General features: G+C 39.1%; 2 protein-coding genes across 4 annotated transcripts in view; one reads left to right on the forward strand and one right to left on the reverse strand.

Moving 5' to 3' along the window:
- The first annotated feature begins 413 nt into the window (after window positions 1–413).
- On the forward strand, window positions 414–10,059 carry tnfb (tumor necrosis factor b (TNF superfamily, member 2)). Its single transcript, XM_042425113.1, has 6 exons — window positions 414–526; window positions 1,268–1,387; window positions 8,124–8,503; window positions 8,625–8,676; window positions 8,788–8,841; window positions 9,114–10,059. Exons 3-6 carry the CDS (start codon window positions 8,318–8,320, stop codon window positions 9,563–9,565), a joined length of 744 nt encoding a protein of 247 aa, XP_042281047.1. The 5' UTR covers window positions 414–526; window positions 1,268–1,387; window positions 8,124–8,317; the 3' UTR covers window positions 9,566–10,059.
- A 1,114-nt stretch (window positions 10,060–11,173) lies between these two features.
- The window catches only part of gabbr1a (gamma-aminobutyric acid (GABA) B receptor, 1a), a 72,345-nt gene continuing 68,741 nt past the window's right edge, over window positions 11,174–14,777 (reverse strand). For all 3 annotated transcript variants that reach the window (XM_042423923.1, XM_042423922.1, XM_042423924.1), the window contains one exon: window positions 11,174–13,224. In XM_042423923.1, coding sequence (XP_042279857.1) covers window positions 12,940–13,224 — 285 coding nt within the window. In that variant the 3' untranslated portion in view covers window positions 11,174–12,939. The remainder of the gene's footprint in view (window positions 13,225–14,777) is intronic.

The raw sequence follows: 14,777 nt of genomic DNA on the forward strand, positions 1-14,777 counted from the left end.
TATTTATTGGATTTTAACTAATTTGATTGTGATTCAGTTGCTGAAATGAACAAAATCAGTCAAAAATCAGCAAACATCCAGGCTCTACTTTTGAATATTGAGTATTTCCAATTAGTGCTACTTTGGGAAAACATTGTACTTTTTACTTTAATTTTAAAGCTATAGTTACTGGTTACTTTTCAGATAATATTGAATATGTAAAATGATCAGTTTATAAACTACGTATTGTTATAGATTAGACTTCCAAATAGTATAAGATAAACAGTTTTATACACACAAGCACACACACACACACACACACACACACATATATATATATATATATATATATAGAGAGAGAGAGAGAGAGAGAGAGAGATCTGGTGACTGTGGAGTGCCATTTGAGTACCTTGAACTCATTGAAGAAACCAGTCTGAGATAATATGAGCTTTGTGACATGGTGCATTATCCTGCTGGAAGTAGCCATTAGAAGATGGGTACACTGTGGACATAAAGAGATGAAGACATGGTCAGCAACAATACCCAGGTAGGCTGTGACGTTTAAACAATGCTCAGTTGGCCCGAAGTGTGCCAAGACAATATCCCCCACAGACTCCATTACACCACCACAACCAGCCTGAACCGTTGGAACAAGATACCTAGCTAAATGCTAACATGATGGCAATGACAATGCTAAAATGTTGATGTTATGCAAGTACAATATTTACCATGTTCACCATCTTTGTTTAGCATGTTAGCATGCTAACATTTGCTAATTAGCACTGAACACAAAGTACAGCAAAGGGCTGATGGCTAGTTTTGCAGTTATTCTGTCATAGCCTAAACTAAAGTACTGGACAAATTAAAACATTTACCTGATGATGACTCTAGATGAAAGGAATTTGTTGATGTTGATAAAAGTTACAGTTCATCCTGAGTTTATCATGTCTGTGCCAAATTTAATGGCAATACACCAATGGTTGTCAAGACATTCCACTAAAAAACATGAATCTAACTTCAACCCAATCCTACTACCTGTCCAAAATGTCCTCACTTTCCAAAATGTCTTCACTGTCGTGTAGCAGATCAATCCTCAAAAAGACAGACGTTTGTGAGAACACAGACGCACCTATGAGCACATACTCACATGCAACAAAGAAACTGACTTTGTGATCTCAGAAAGAGTTACACTTTAACTGATGTAAAAGTGATTCATACACTTTTTTGAACAATACTTAAGGATTGGCTCAACTTTATGTGACTTGGCAAATTTTCTCTTTGTTTGAAGCCCACGCTTGCCCATCAAATCATCAGTGTTCACACAACCTGAGGACATGTGGGCTCCCTTAAGATCAGCGTGAGAAGGCAGGCAGGCAGCATGACATCACCTCCAACAGGTATCTTACAGGTATCTGACTTCCTCACACATTCTTTCCAACACTTGTCCCTTTGTTCTCTTGTGCCTTTGAAGTTATGTAGGGATTGTTTTGTCAGGCTTGTTATTTATGTCAGTTTCTTACTCAAAATGATCACATTTTGAGTTTCACAGAGATATCTTTTGTCCAAAATAGTTTAGCCTGTGGTTTGACTGGTTCAGTCTAAAACAGACAAAGTATAATAAATAACCAAACATTAAAAGGTGTGAGGACAAAATAAGACACAAGGAAACAAAATTGAGCACTCCTGTTGGTAATGTGTTGGTAATTGTCCTCAGCATTCAGCAGCACTTGAAGGGTGATCAATTTTATTGTATCTAAGGGTTTGTAAACAATTATGCTTACATGCAGGGCATCTTTGGTGTGTATATCATACATAATCACATGATCTCTAATCGTGTCTTCTGTGTTAATGATAAAACTGCTAATCTACTTTTCTTCTTGTTCACAAAGTCTTCTTTCCAAGTTGAAGTGTTAAAAGCCACAATATTTTCAATATAGCTTTTAAATGCCAACACTTTTTTCTTACAGAAAAACAAAATATTCTTTTTAGAAGGTGTAAATGTTCCATATATATATATATTTATACCTTATATATGTTTCTTATATGGATATATGTTTTTTTAAAGTTGTGATCAACAGAATATTTGCTGTGGAACCCGCCTCCAAAAAAGTGTTAAAATATAAATATTAGTCTTTTATTCTTCAATAAGCCAATTTTATAAATGACTGGCTTGGTAAATTTCTTTTTAGGTAGATATTAGCAGTACGTTATTAATCCCAAAGGGAAATTACAATGTTACAGCAGCCAAAAGTCAAATAAATTGCAAAAACAAATGAGGTAGGTAAGAAGCAAATACAATTACAAGGCAAATAACATTATTATGTCCAAATAACTAAAAAAAGACTAAAGTTTTTGTTGAAAACAGCTACGAGAATCACCATAATGATTAAAATATGAAGCTTCCCAGTCTGCATCAAGTAATGCTATGTATGAGGAAAAGAAGAGTATAATTTTAAAAGTCCCTATTTGCCTTTTAGTGGAGAGAAAAAGTGTGTTCAGACAAAAATTAATTCACAGGTATTTGACCACTGGACCATTTATTCGCACCAAACAGCCAAAATGCCAACTGTACATTAGCTGTAAACTAGCTAGCAACAGATCAGCTACTGACTGAACTTCAAACTCACTAGAAACTCCAGTAATTTCTGTTATTTTCCTCTCGTCTTTGTACGTTTGTACGTTATAAATTTTTTGGCAATTCACCAACCACCACTCCACCCCAGGCCAATCTAATCACCTCTTTCCACTGACTTTGTCTCACGCTGCATCTAAAATTCCGTTTTGTCCGACCATAAAGTTAGATGAAAAGATTGATACCACTCTCATGTTTGTCTGTTAAATGTAAGGCTAAAGGTAGTAGCCACTTAGCTTAGCTTAGCACAAAGACTGAAAACGGGGAAACAGCTAGCCTGGCTCTGTCCAAACGCAACAAAATTTGCTTACCAGGATCTCTAAAGCTTGCCTTTAGAAACCTTTAATCTGCACAAAAAATAAAGAAGTAAGAAAGACCTAAAAATTGAAAAAAGTAATCTCCTGATATGTCACTTCCTGTCTCTAGCAAGCCATTAAGGATAGGAGCTATTTTTATTATGTGATGTAAAGTGATACAGAAAATTGAGGAAACCATTCTAATCACTTCCCCTGTCTTGTCAGTGGTGATATTCCCTAGTGTCAATCACCAGACTCTCCAGACTTTATGTCATGTTGATGGGATGTACTGCCTGTATTCCAGTGTGTGTTTTTGTAAATTTTGATTAGTTTAATTTTGCTTTTGGTCAAATGTGGGTGCTCATGTTGAACCAACTGTTTATCACGTGATAGTGTTAACTGTCTGAGAGCAAATACTAATAGCTGGCCCAGTAAGAAAAAGTACAAAAAAAAAAAGAATTTTTTTTTGTTACTTTGGCTTAACAAATGTGAAACTATGTGACCACAATGATCTATTAAAATAACAAGTGTAGGAGTGTTCTTGCATGATTTAACTCTTACATGTAGTAAATGCAGGAAATGGTGACCTTAAGATTAGAGAAGTGGACACAGGACTTTGAATCCCCTGCTATGGGGAAAAATATTTTTGAGATGTCCTTTTGCAAGGCACTTTACCAACAGCGGATGTGAAACTGGGGAAGAGCTTGCATGCGCTGCAAATTGTCAAAGGTAAGTAAAGTAAGTAAAGTCACAGTAATGAATCTGTCCAAAGTCTCTTTTTTATTTTAGATTTTTTGGGGTTTTTTTTGCCTTTATTTGGAAATCTATCTGAAATAAAACCATGAACATTATACCCAAAGTCATGATGGTTATCAGTGCTTCATCATGTTGACGCTGGTTTTGCCTTTTTTGACCAATGCTTTTATATCTTAAAGCTGCTCTAATCAATATTTTTTAAATGGATAGTGGATTAAATGACTGTATATTGTTTAAAGGGTTGCTGGTAGACAGAGAAGTATCACCCTACTCTGTAGTTCCCCTTAGCTATACAAAGCATTTCAACTTCACCTCATTGTTTTGGTCTGGTTCTTCTCTCATTTTCACAGGCGTTTTTTTTTCAGCCAAAAAAAACCTCTGATAAACCCAACAAATGCTCCAAATTAAACCACCAAGTACATTATTTGACCATACACACCAGTGTTTTCAAACCTATGCCCCCTGTAATAATTATGCCTTATGATGTGACAATGCTGTGGTTAAGGTCTAGTTAAGTTTAGGCACAAAAAACACTTGGTTAGGTTTAGGGAAAGATTGTGGTTTTAATTAAAATGACCACTTAAGGTTAGAGAAGTGTGGTGTGCATTAAAGTTATTACTTCCTTAAAGTCAGGCGACCTTCGTCATCGTGGCTACAATGCTTAGCACAGGGATGAAACTTAGGGGATGATTGCTTTTTAAAAAAACAGAAATGTGACATTTGCGGTTGAAAACAGGAAACGAACATCAGTCTCCCGTGGCAAAGTCAATTTTTTTAAAAGAAACTGTGAATGTGACACTTGCAGTTGGAAACAGGAAATGAACAGCCGTCTCCGGTATACACTGTTGGGTTATACCACCCAATATACCATCCATCCAAAACACCACCGCTAAATGAGGAAATTTGGCAACTTGTATATACATCATCCAAACTGCGAAAATTACTACAGCCACTAGATGGCATCTGTCACACCAGTGTAACTATGTTGTTTTTGGGCGACTGACATTACGACCTATTGTTTCGTTTTACTTGGGAGGACAATCTTGATAAACCCACTGTGCGCTGCCCAGCAACAGACAGCAGACAAAGTTAGTAACCAGATGGTGAACATAGTGCAGCATTTAGCAGCGTAAGAGCCAGATATTTCCCTCAGATGGAGATCAGATTAGAACTAAAAGGAGAGTGAATACTCATCTGGTTTTTGATGTGTTATTAAAGGTGCAGTGTGTAGATTTTAGTGGCATCTAGCAGAACAAACTTGGCAGAAATGGAATATATTATTCTTTCGTATGTTTTAAATAGTGTATAACCCCATGAAAATATGAATCGTGTTTCCATTACCTTAGAATAAGCCCTTTATATCCACAGAGGAAGTGGGTCCTCTCCCACAGAGTCATATTGCACCACCATGTTTCTACAGTAGCCCACAACAGACAAACCAAACACTGGCTCTAGAGAGGGCCTTTCGCGTTTTTTGCACCGCGAAGATGCCACTAAATCTTACACACTCGTCCTTCAAATACTGTTGTGCACTTTTACTGTAAAATGTGCTCCAAATAGTCTCTGCACTGATTTCACCATGACCCCTGTTTATTTATTGTATTTTAAAAAGAGTACATTTTGATCCTAAATTTGTATAAATTCTGCCACTGAAACTCAACAACTCAGCCAAGTCTAGCTTTAAAACAACTAATTAGCCTCTAAAGACCATGAGTTGCCTCATCAGGCTACATTCTCTACAGTATGTGGTATTTGTTTTGGATGCCTGTCAACACATTTACCCATTACATTTAATGACACATGTACACACAAACTCACACATTGTGTAGAGCAACTTTCTAACCTGATCAAACCTTTATTATACATATCTCAAAGGTATATCTTCTTCTAAACCCAACACATTTCTTGCTTATCACTTAGTTAAATTTATTTCTTGGCCTTGTAAACATGCCCCCTGACTTTCAAATCTTCTAATTTCATGGTTATGGCTTGAAAATAATGCAGAAATCCCAAATACAGATAAGCACCTAATCTAATCTATTGGTTTTCAAATAAGCTCCTGACTGATACAGTAGGAAACCATGCGGGTAAAACACCTAGCAGTTGTAAGGCGTAACTTCTTGGAGACGTTGTGGAGGTTTGTAGGCCACCAGACTGTACAGTGTAGTGGCAGCGGAAGCTGCTTTGCATTTGTGGTTAAACCTTTTGGCCTAGATTATTCCCTTACACATCAACAGCTCCCTCTGAACCCACACACAGCAACCCTGAAGAAGGAATGATGAGAAGGAAACCAAAACCTTGTGATGTGGATTTTTTTGTTTCTTCCACCTGTGATTGTGTCACCGGACAAATCTGAAAATTAAGTCCATGGCAACTTGTTCGCATACAACATCTTCCTTCCTCCACTTCCTTTCTCTTTGCCGTCTCACCCCTCCATCCTTTCCTTCCTGCCCCAAGCTATTCATAATCTGTCTTTGGCAATGTGGTTGAATTTCATTGCGTGATGACCACACAGTCCTGGGATTTCATGATGCAATCCATGAGCAAAATCAGCAAAGAACAAAAGAGGGCTTTTTTCAAAGAGTTCTAGATATCACAGGGGGGCGTTACATAGTGGATATGTCACCATACAATCAGGAAAGGGCGGATAAAGATTCAGGCACACAGGGAAGGGAAAAGGGCACCAAGATATGAAGGTTCAAACTGGAGAGATTTAGTTTCCAGTGTTGTATTCCCCAGCTCCATGAAAAGAGGCGTTTGTGTCTTTGAGGAATCCAGTGGGAGTTTGTGAGTTACATATTACAGGTGACCTCTGAATGGGAAGGTCCAACAGTGTGGAATGATTCAACAGATTGTAGAGTATGATAAAAATGACTTAATAGAAGATAGCAGGACTGTACATGTAACCCACACATATGAGCATCATGTACACTCAGCGGATATCCTACCAAGAACTTGAGTTGGTGAATCTTCCTATGAATAATCGAAAGACGGTGGGTGAACAAGCAGGAGGAACTTTAAAGAAGAGATGTATGTGTTAGTGTGTGTGCGTCATGTGGGTGCATATGATGATAGTGACGATGATATCATGCTGCACCATCCTGCGGTTTGTGTTTGCAAGTTGGAATGAAACAGTCAAGGCCAGATCGAGAGGTGCTACTTCACCGCTGGTTTCACACTTGGTGACACACACAAAAAAATTACAGTGAAATTCAGTGTTGCAACACTTGAGTCCTGGCTGGTTTCCAGATTACACAAAAACACAATTCTGAGCAAAGAGAGCAATCAGTAAAATACACAGGAAAGAGCATGAGAGAGAGAGATCCAAAAGTTCACTGTACTGCCACATGAAAATAGAAACACTCACATGAAAGCAGAACTTTCTGGATATTTCAGGCTTGCATGAAGGAAAGCCCACACGTCTGCATTTTCTGTCTCAAACACAGAAAGTCAGGTGAGAAAGTGAAATGGGGAAACTGAGGTAGGGGCAACGGCCAATAAGGGGAAGTGTAAAATCCTGTTTGTTCAATAGTTTGGAATAAGTTGCATCACCTCCCAGTTCTGAAACAGAAAGCTGAAAGTTGTAAAAGTTTTGCTTTATCACAGATTTCTCTTTTGAGACTGGCAGAGATTTTGAAGGCAAAGTGTATATTTATGTAACTATTATGTAAGAAAAAAGAAAGAATCCCCAAAACATTTTTTTTTAATTACAGTATGGTTCTGCTGGGGCATTTTAGGGAAAACATATTAAATCTCACTGTTATAGAAGTGTTATTTATTGATATTTCACATCTTATAATTTATATATATATCAACTCACCCTTGAAAATTAGATCTTAATTTCAATGGGATTGACTTAAAATAAAGATTATATATAAAATGTGTTTGGTAATATGTGTGTCATCAACTGTGAAGATGACTATTACTGAGTTTACCGCTAAGGCATTTGGTAATGCATTTCTGTCAACCAAACTTCCGTTAGTGCTGTAAAGATAGATATTTAAATAGTTGATGAACAGGTGGATTGTTTACACATATTTGTGGTATTTCAAAACAGCTGGTCTAAGTGTTGGTGAACTGTGATGATTTATGTGTAAACCTCAGCAGTTACAGAGCTTACATTCTGTGGTTGGCTCAAGTCAGTAATGAATTCAATATGTGTTTATGTGTTTATGACTCTGTGTCTGCCTGTGTGAGTGTGTACTGTCCGTGTCTTTGTACATGATTTTCTGTGTGTCTGTGTGAGTTACCACGCTGTGTAATTTTTTTTCATAACCCAAAAGTAGCGATTGACCACTTTCCCATCCTGAAACCGCAACTCCCGCTGGGTTCCACGCTCTGGTAAAAGTCCACAAAAAATTCTGTGACTTCTCTTTCCCTTCGTAGCCCAGGTTGCTCTACTCGCTGCCTCTTGCACTCTCCGCTTACAGAGTGACATCACTGGAGTTTCCCTTCTGCAGAAGCAGCTGCTACAGCATAAATACTACAAGCTCTCTGGCAGAAGTTCATTCTAACACAATACAGCAACACAAAGAGAGAAGTATCACCACAGAGCGCTGGACGCACCTGAAGATACAGAGAGAGCATCAAGTGTTTGAGTTGGAAGATTTTTCTATACAGAAGGCAGTACAGTAAAATCAGAGTTTTGCACAGTATGGTGGCATACACAACCGCACCAGCTGATGTGGAGACCGGTCTTGAGGAGCGGACAGTGGTTTTAGTTGAAAAGAAGTCATCTACTGGGTGGATATGGAAGGTGTCCGGGACCCTCCTCATCATCCTCCTTTGTTTAGGAGGCATCCTGCTGTTTTCATGGTACTGGAATGGAAGGCCAGAATTGGTAAGGAGAAGCTCTGTCTCTCTAAATGTGATTATAAATATTAAATCTGTATTTTCTGGCAAGAAGAAGAATTTATATGTCTAGATGTCTAATCAAGCTGTTGTTTGTCTCCCCTGTACAGATGCAATCAGGCAAAACAGAAGCACTAATGAGCCACACTGCTGACAAAAAAGGTGATTATATGTATGGTTGCTCATTCAAAAGCATGCTGGGGGTTTTCTGAGATATAGTTGAGTCTTTGTGGATTATTTGACACAAGCTCATGTTTGTCATCCTCTTCTCAGGTCCCCACCACGAACTGAGGCGAAACAGCACCAATGCAGCCATCCACTTAGAAGGTGAGTCATAGCCTACCTTGATTCGCTTCTCAGCAAACAATGGGCTCATGATCTCGGCTTTCAAACAAACCTTTCAGACTGTTTTATCCACTTGTGTGATATTTAAAGCTGCCCTTTTCAAAGCATGTCAGTCAGGGACACTATGAGGAAGTTGTTATAAGTTATTCATTGCCTGCAGTAAACGTTTCATTACATAACATACCTGTTTATTTTTAACTCCTGTGTTTAGAATTCAGGTGTTTCAAGGCTCTAACTTATTCTTTTTTTTCCAGGGATTTGCGACGACTGTGGGAAAGACAAGCTGGAGTGGAGAGTTGATCAAGGCCAGGCGTTCGCCCAGGGCGGCTTGAAACTGTTGGATAACCAGATCGTGATCCCACAAAGCGGCCTCTACTTCGTCTACAGCCAGGCGTCGTTCAGAGTCACCTGCAGCGATGGCGACGAGCAGGGAGCGGGAAAACGTCTCACACCTCTCAGCCACAGGATCTGGCGCTACTCCGACTCTGTAGGCAGCAAGGCCTCTCTGATGAGCGCGGTGAGGTCGGCGTGCCAGCAGGGTGCTCAGGAGGGCAGCTACAGAGTTGGACAGGGCTGGTACAACGCCATATATCTTGGTGCCGTGTTTCAGCTGAATGCAGGCGACAAACTCTGGACGGAAACCAATCAGCAATCAGAGCTGGAGATCGACGATGGCAAGACTTTCTTTGGTGTATTTGCACTTTGAAATGACTTCTTTGCTGTGATACTAATTGAGAGGATACGAAGTTCTGCACAGTGCCATACATTTTGGTTTATTTAAAAACGTTATGTACATATATATTTTATTTTTTATTATTATTCATCTACATGGTGATAGAGAAACAGTTAAATCTCAATGGAGATAAAGCTCATAGCCGAACAGGCTGTGCTGATTTTGAAAACTTATAAACTGTAACAGTTTGCCACATTATTTCTATTTTAGGCACTTTTTGTACTTTGTTATTTATGTTGACCTGAGATTGTAGAAGGATAGACTTTCTCTGTTGTATCAGATGACGACACAGCTCTTCACTGGTGCGTTTTTTTTATGAGGATTATGTACAGAACTATTATCATTTATACAAACCGTATGTATTTATTTGTATTTATTTGTATTTAAATGGTCGGGATTAGATTTTAAAGATTATATTTATATACTTTCTGAGCACATAAACTGAATTAAAATGCAACAAAAAGCCACAATTTTGTGTCAGCAAAAGGATGAAATCATTTCATAGCTGAGATACCGGATAGAAATTTGCAGCTGAGTTAGCAAACAGCTCCAACCAGCCAGGGCAGTACTCTCTCTCTCTCTCTCTCTCTCTCTCTCTCACACACACACACACACTGCAGCGGGCTCGGTCTATTATTTGGCAAGCCTGCTATGAAATTTGTCCACAGCAAGCAAATACTTCCTTTGTTAGATCAGACAAGGCGAGGGGAATTTCCTACTTTTTTGTGTCTTGCTGAGTGCTGTGTCAGGTGGAGGCCCACAGAAGCCTCAGCCCAGAGCGGGTTTTCCCCAGTGACAACCCCCCCCGCCCCCCCTCCCGTCTTCCTCCACCCAGTCTCCCACACACACCCTGCAAAATCCCTCCTCCTACACATCCCCAACCCACCCCCTTCCCTCTATTACCACATACCTCGTCTCCGGTCAGCTGGAAAGAGACATGACATAGCAAGGAAGCAGTGTGTATGTGCGTGCGTGTATTGAGTGTGAATGTGTTTCCATTCAGTCTGTGTGTGTGTTTGGGGATTATGGGACTGTTGCCCAGCTGGTTTTGTCACATTGTCATCCTCTAAAAATACTCATTATCATAAATATTGGATGTACTTGTGCGCAATTTGTCTACTCTAGTTTAATTTATCAACAAACATCCACTTATTGTTTTAGTAATTAGGTTCCCATGGGCATTTGCAGCTGGCCATTGTGTTGAAACCACTTCCCACTTTCATTTCATGATCTCTTCTACTGAGTTTTATTTGGTCTTTGACTTCTGTAAGTCAACCTGGAGAAAAATATAGTAAAGTTTTACTGATCAATATATTCAACATGACAAAGGTCATTGTGAGTCATTAAAACATTGTGAGTCATTAAAACAATAAATAACTGGTGACATCTAGTGGATGAGGTAAACACAAAGAGGAAGTTCTTTGAAAAAAAAGGTGAAGTCTAAGCTTCCTTTTCTGAAAACACTGATTATATATAGACATCTTGCATCACGTAAGACTAAAAATACATATGATTACAGTTTTGTGTGAATTACCTCTGATGCACTGATGTATTACTGTAACACAAAAATACCCAGTGAAAAAACAATGATTTTATTTATGGTACCCATATATTTGCATACACATACTCTGAAATATATTAACATTTAAGATCTTAGATATAATGAATACAAATATCCCCAAATCCATGAATATTGTCATATATGTGCAAGATAATAGAACATTTCCTAAATTATTTCTGCATTCATATGTTACACTATCTGATCCAGGAACTGCACAGTTAATAAATATGGCCTATTTCATTCATTTATGTCCCTCTCCATACCCTGAGCTAAAATGTATTAGAATAACAGCAACATAAATTGGAGTAACTGTAGTTTGTTGAGTTTAAAGTGCGCACTGAAATATATATATCTTTAAAAATATTTGACAAAAGTATTGTTTTACCTGTTGATAAAGCTGTTCAGGTATCATTGCTTTATAAAATCTGGAAATAGCTCATGAATGAAATAGTACATCCAGATTAACTGCTGAATAAATACAGTATGTCACATTACTTTACGTATATCTGTCTTTGATACATTTACAACTGTAAGTTATTCAAAGGCAAAATGGGAAAGAAAAATACAAAAAAAAAAGAACATCCATCCAGATTGTCTGTTATGGGAAAACATTAAAAAAAAAAAAAAACATCCTTTCGAAATAAAAAGGCTCACACGAATGACGTGTTACAGATTTACATATATAAAATCTTGAGGAAAAACTGTGCTTTCTCTTAATATCTACAGAAATAGCCATTGTAGAAGCCCAGCATCTCACTGCATGCATGGAATATAAATCGGCTTAGTACAAATTATTCTTCTGGCAAGTGGGAATTTTGAGTTTTCCGGCTTTTTGATCTCTATCTGTCACCTGCAGTGACTGTGGCTGCAGGAGTGGCCAGTGTAAATCATTATTTCAAACGGCAAAACTATCAAAATTGTTCTTACACATCAGTAAGCTTTGATAATATTCTCCTTTGAAATGGGTCTACTGTAATATTAGTGAAGTTCATATATCAGCAAAGGGCTGGGTCTTTAAGATGCAGTGCTGTACTTGAATACACAGTCCTGACAACAGACATCCATACGTATGTGCCAAGCTTGTTGGCCCTTCTTGATTATGGCTATTTAATAATGCACATTATCACTTTTCAGTGAGACCAGTATTCCGCACAGTCGAGGAAACATTGGAAAAAAACTGTACATTGCTTTGTCCCTTTGTAAATTTCAGTTTTCACAACTCTCCTGAAAAGTAAACAGATAATTGAACATCAACTCCATGACAAAACAGATCTGATATTACAGAACAATATAAATCACTACTGTATGTGCTTGTCTAGTCAACAAACTCGAGAGACAAGAGGTGGAGACGATATAGCAAAGACACAAACACAAACTTTTCCTTGTAACATCCTCGACGCGGTGTCTCCACAACAGAACGAGATAACGAATGAGGGAGAGGAATGATTAAGAGATCTTTTCGTGCACTCGACCTTTGAAAAGACCTCCAGTGCTGCTAGTCTGAGATGTGCTTGTTGCCGCTTCGACCAGTCACAAGTGCCTTGTTGTTGGGTTGAACACAGTGAGATCAAAACTGTGAGGACGGGTGTTACCTGCGTGACTCTCAGAAGCTGCCAAGTGTTAAGCACTCCCCTGTACATATTTGTGCTTCCACACCGTATTTCAAAACAGTGTCACTACACTGCTGTGCTCATCGCCGAAACAAGTGAAAGTCACAGTGTCTTGTGGTGTTTTGTGTCCCCCGTGTGCACTGTGTGACTGTCTCCCCCCTCCCCCCTTGCCTCGCCTATTTATACAACAGTGGGATCTGGCTGTTGTGACAGTGGTTGCGGCTCATCTTGCTGTCCGCCGGGTACAGGTTGGAGGAGTTGGAGAAAGACGGCGGGAGGGAGTGATTGTCCGTGGTGGGGTTGGGGTAGCCGGGCGGGGGAAGCAGAGACTTGGGATCCTGCTGGGATGAGGGTGGCGGGGCGTTGTGGTTCTGATTCTGGCCTGCAGAGGGTCGGCGGCGGTTGCGTAGAGCCTGTCTCTCTGCCAGCTGGTTGCGGAGTGCCGATACCCTCTCTTCTTTCTAAAGACACAAAATGAGGAGAGTAAGTTTGTTGTAAAACTGCCATGTCTGCAAATTAAAATAATGTATAAGAAGACAATCATGAAACATAAAACAGATTGTTTTCACTCTGGATTCATGTATTTGAGTCTGAGCCTGAGTTTGTCACACTTGTTACAATCTCTGGTATGTTTCCTGTCTCATCAAAGTGCAGATGCCATTGTTGCCAGGAAACAATCCTAGCCCCCATTTTTGACAATGGCTGTTAAAATGGAAAAAAATAAAACTGTATGTATGAGTGGGCAGAGCAACATGAGCACAACTGAGGCGCGACCATCTTTACAAGCTGCAAGGAACTAAAAAATGAGCGCCCCTTTCCCACAAACCTCCAAGGAAGAAAATACTAAATGATATCCTTTTCATATGGGGGAACTAGCTTCCATTGTTGTACAAGCTTGTCTCCTGCTTGGCTTAACGGCTGCATGAATCCATTCAACCATTTGGAGTGGAAGGATCCCCTAGCACAAATACATGTGGGCATAGGGGACCTCCTCAACAATTATCTCAATACATTTATGAATCAATGCCCAGAATAACTGGATTTTAAGTCCATAATACAAAAATTAGCATGCTCTCCACTGTGTGTCTCCCACAGGCAGGGTCACTGAAGTAAAGAAGACATTTTCCCCGCTCTAACACTGTGTTTCTGTGTGAATTATTCAGTGATCTCTTATCATATGACAAATATATGTAAAAAAACAAGACATTTTTGAGTATTTTTATATATAAATCCATGCCTTTTCTCTCCCTGTGAAACATTTTCATACAGTATGTTTGATGACTCATCTTGAAGTCAGGGGCGTGCACAAAAATGTATCCAATCAAATGTGATTTTGCGTGACAAGCTAACAGCACCCATCATATAAAATCCATGGATGTATAATAAGAGCTGGATAGGGCAACGCCACTCAGCGTCTCAGCCAATTTTTCCCAGTGGTCACTTGTGGTATATGACTTTTTCTATTATGAACTTTTCATCCATGGAGGTTTTATATTTGTAAAACTTTCCTTGAGCTGAGAAAAAGCAATTTAAAAATCTGTGACGTCATCACAATGTAAAGTCTATGGGCCGAGCGGGAACTTGCGGGCGGGACCAATGGAGGAGATAGGACCTTTTTTTGATAAGCTTGTTTCTCTGATAACTTAAGATTTCAGACGTTTGGGAGGTTTTTACCAGGAGCTGAATTATCAGCAGAGGTCCCCTCCTCTCCAAAACAAACGTACAAGGGGAGTAAAACCAGTAAAAACAGTTACTAAAGCAGTAGTAGTTTACTAAACTAAAGCAGTTTCACATTAAAAATCAGTGTTTCTCCGACACTGTTTGGTGGATACAGGACATCCGGTAAGGGCTGCGAGCCGAGCTGCTGTTAACATTTGCTTAGCTTGTTTCTCTGATAACTTAAGAGACAGACTTTCAGCAGGTTTTTTTATCTGCAGAGGTCTCCTCCTCTCCAAAACAAATGTACACGGGGAATAAAACTGTAAAAACAGAGTAAAGCAGTTTCATGTTAAAA

Source organism: Thunnus maccoyii, chromosome 10 (genome assembly GCF_910596095.1).
Source record: "Thunnus maccoyii chromosome 10, fThuMac1.1, whole genome shotgun sequence".
NCBI classification, from domain to species: Eukaryota; Metazoa; Chordata; class Actinopteri; order Scombriformes; family Scombridae; genus Thunnus; species Thunnus maccoyii.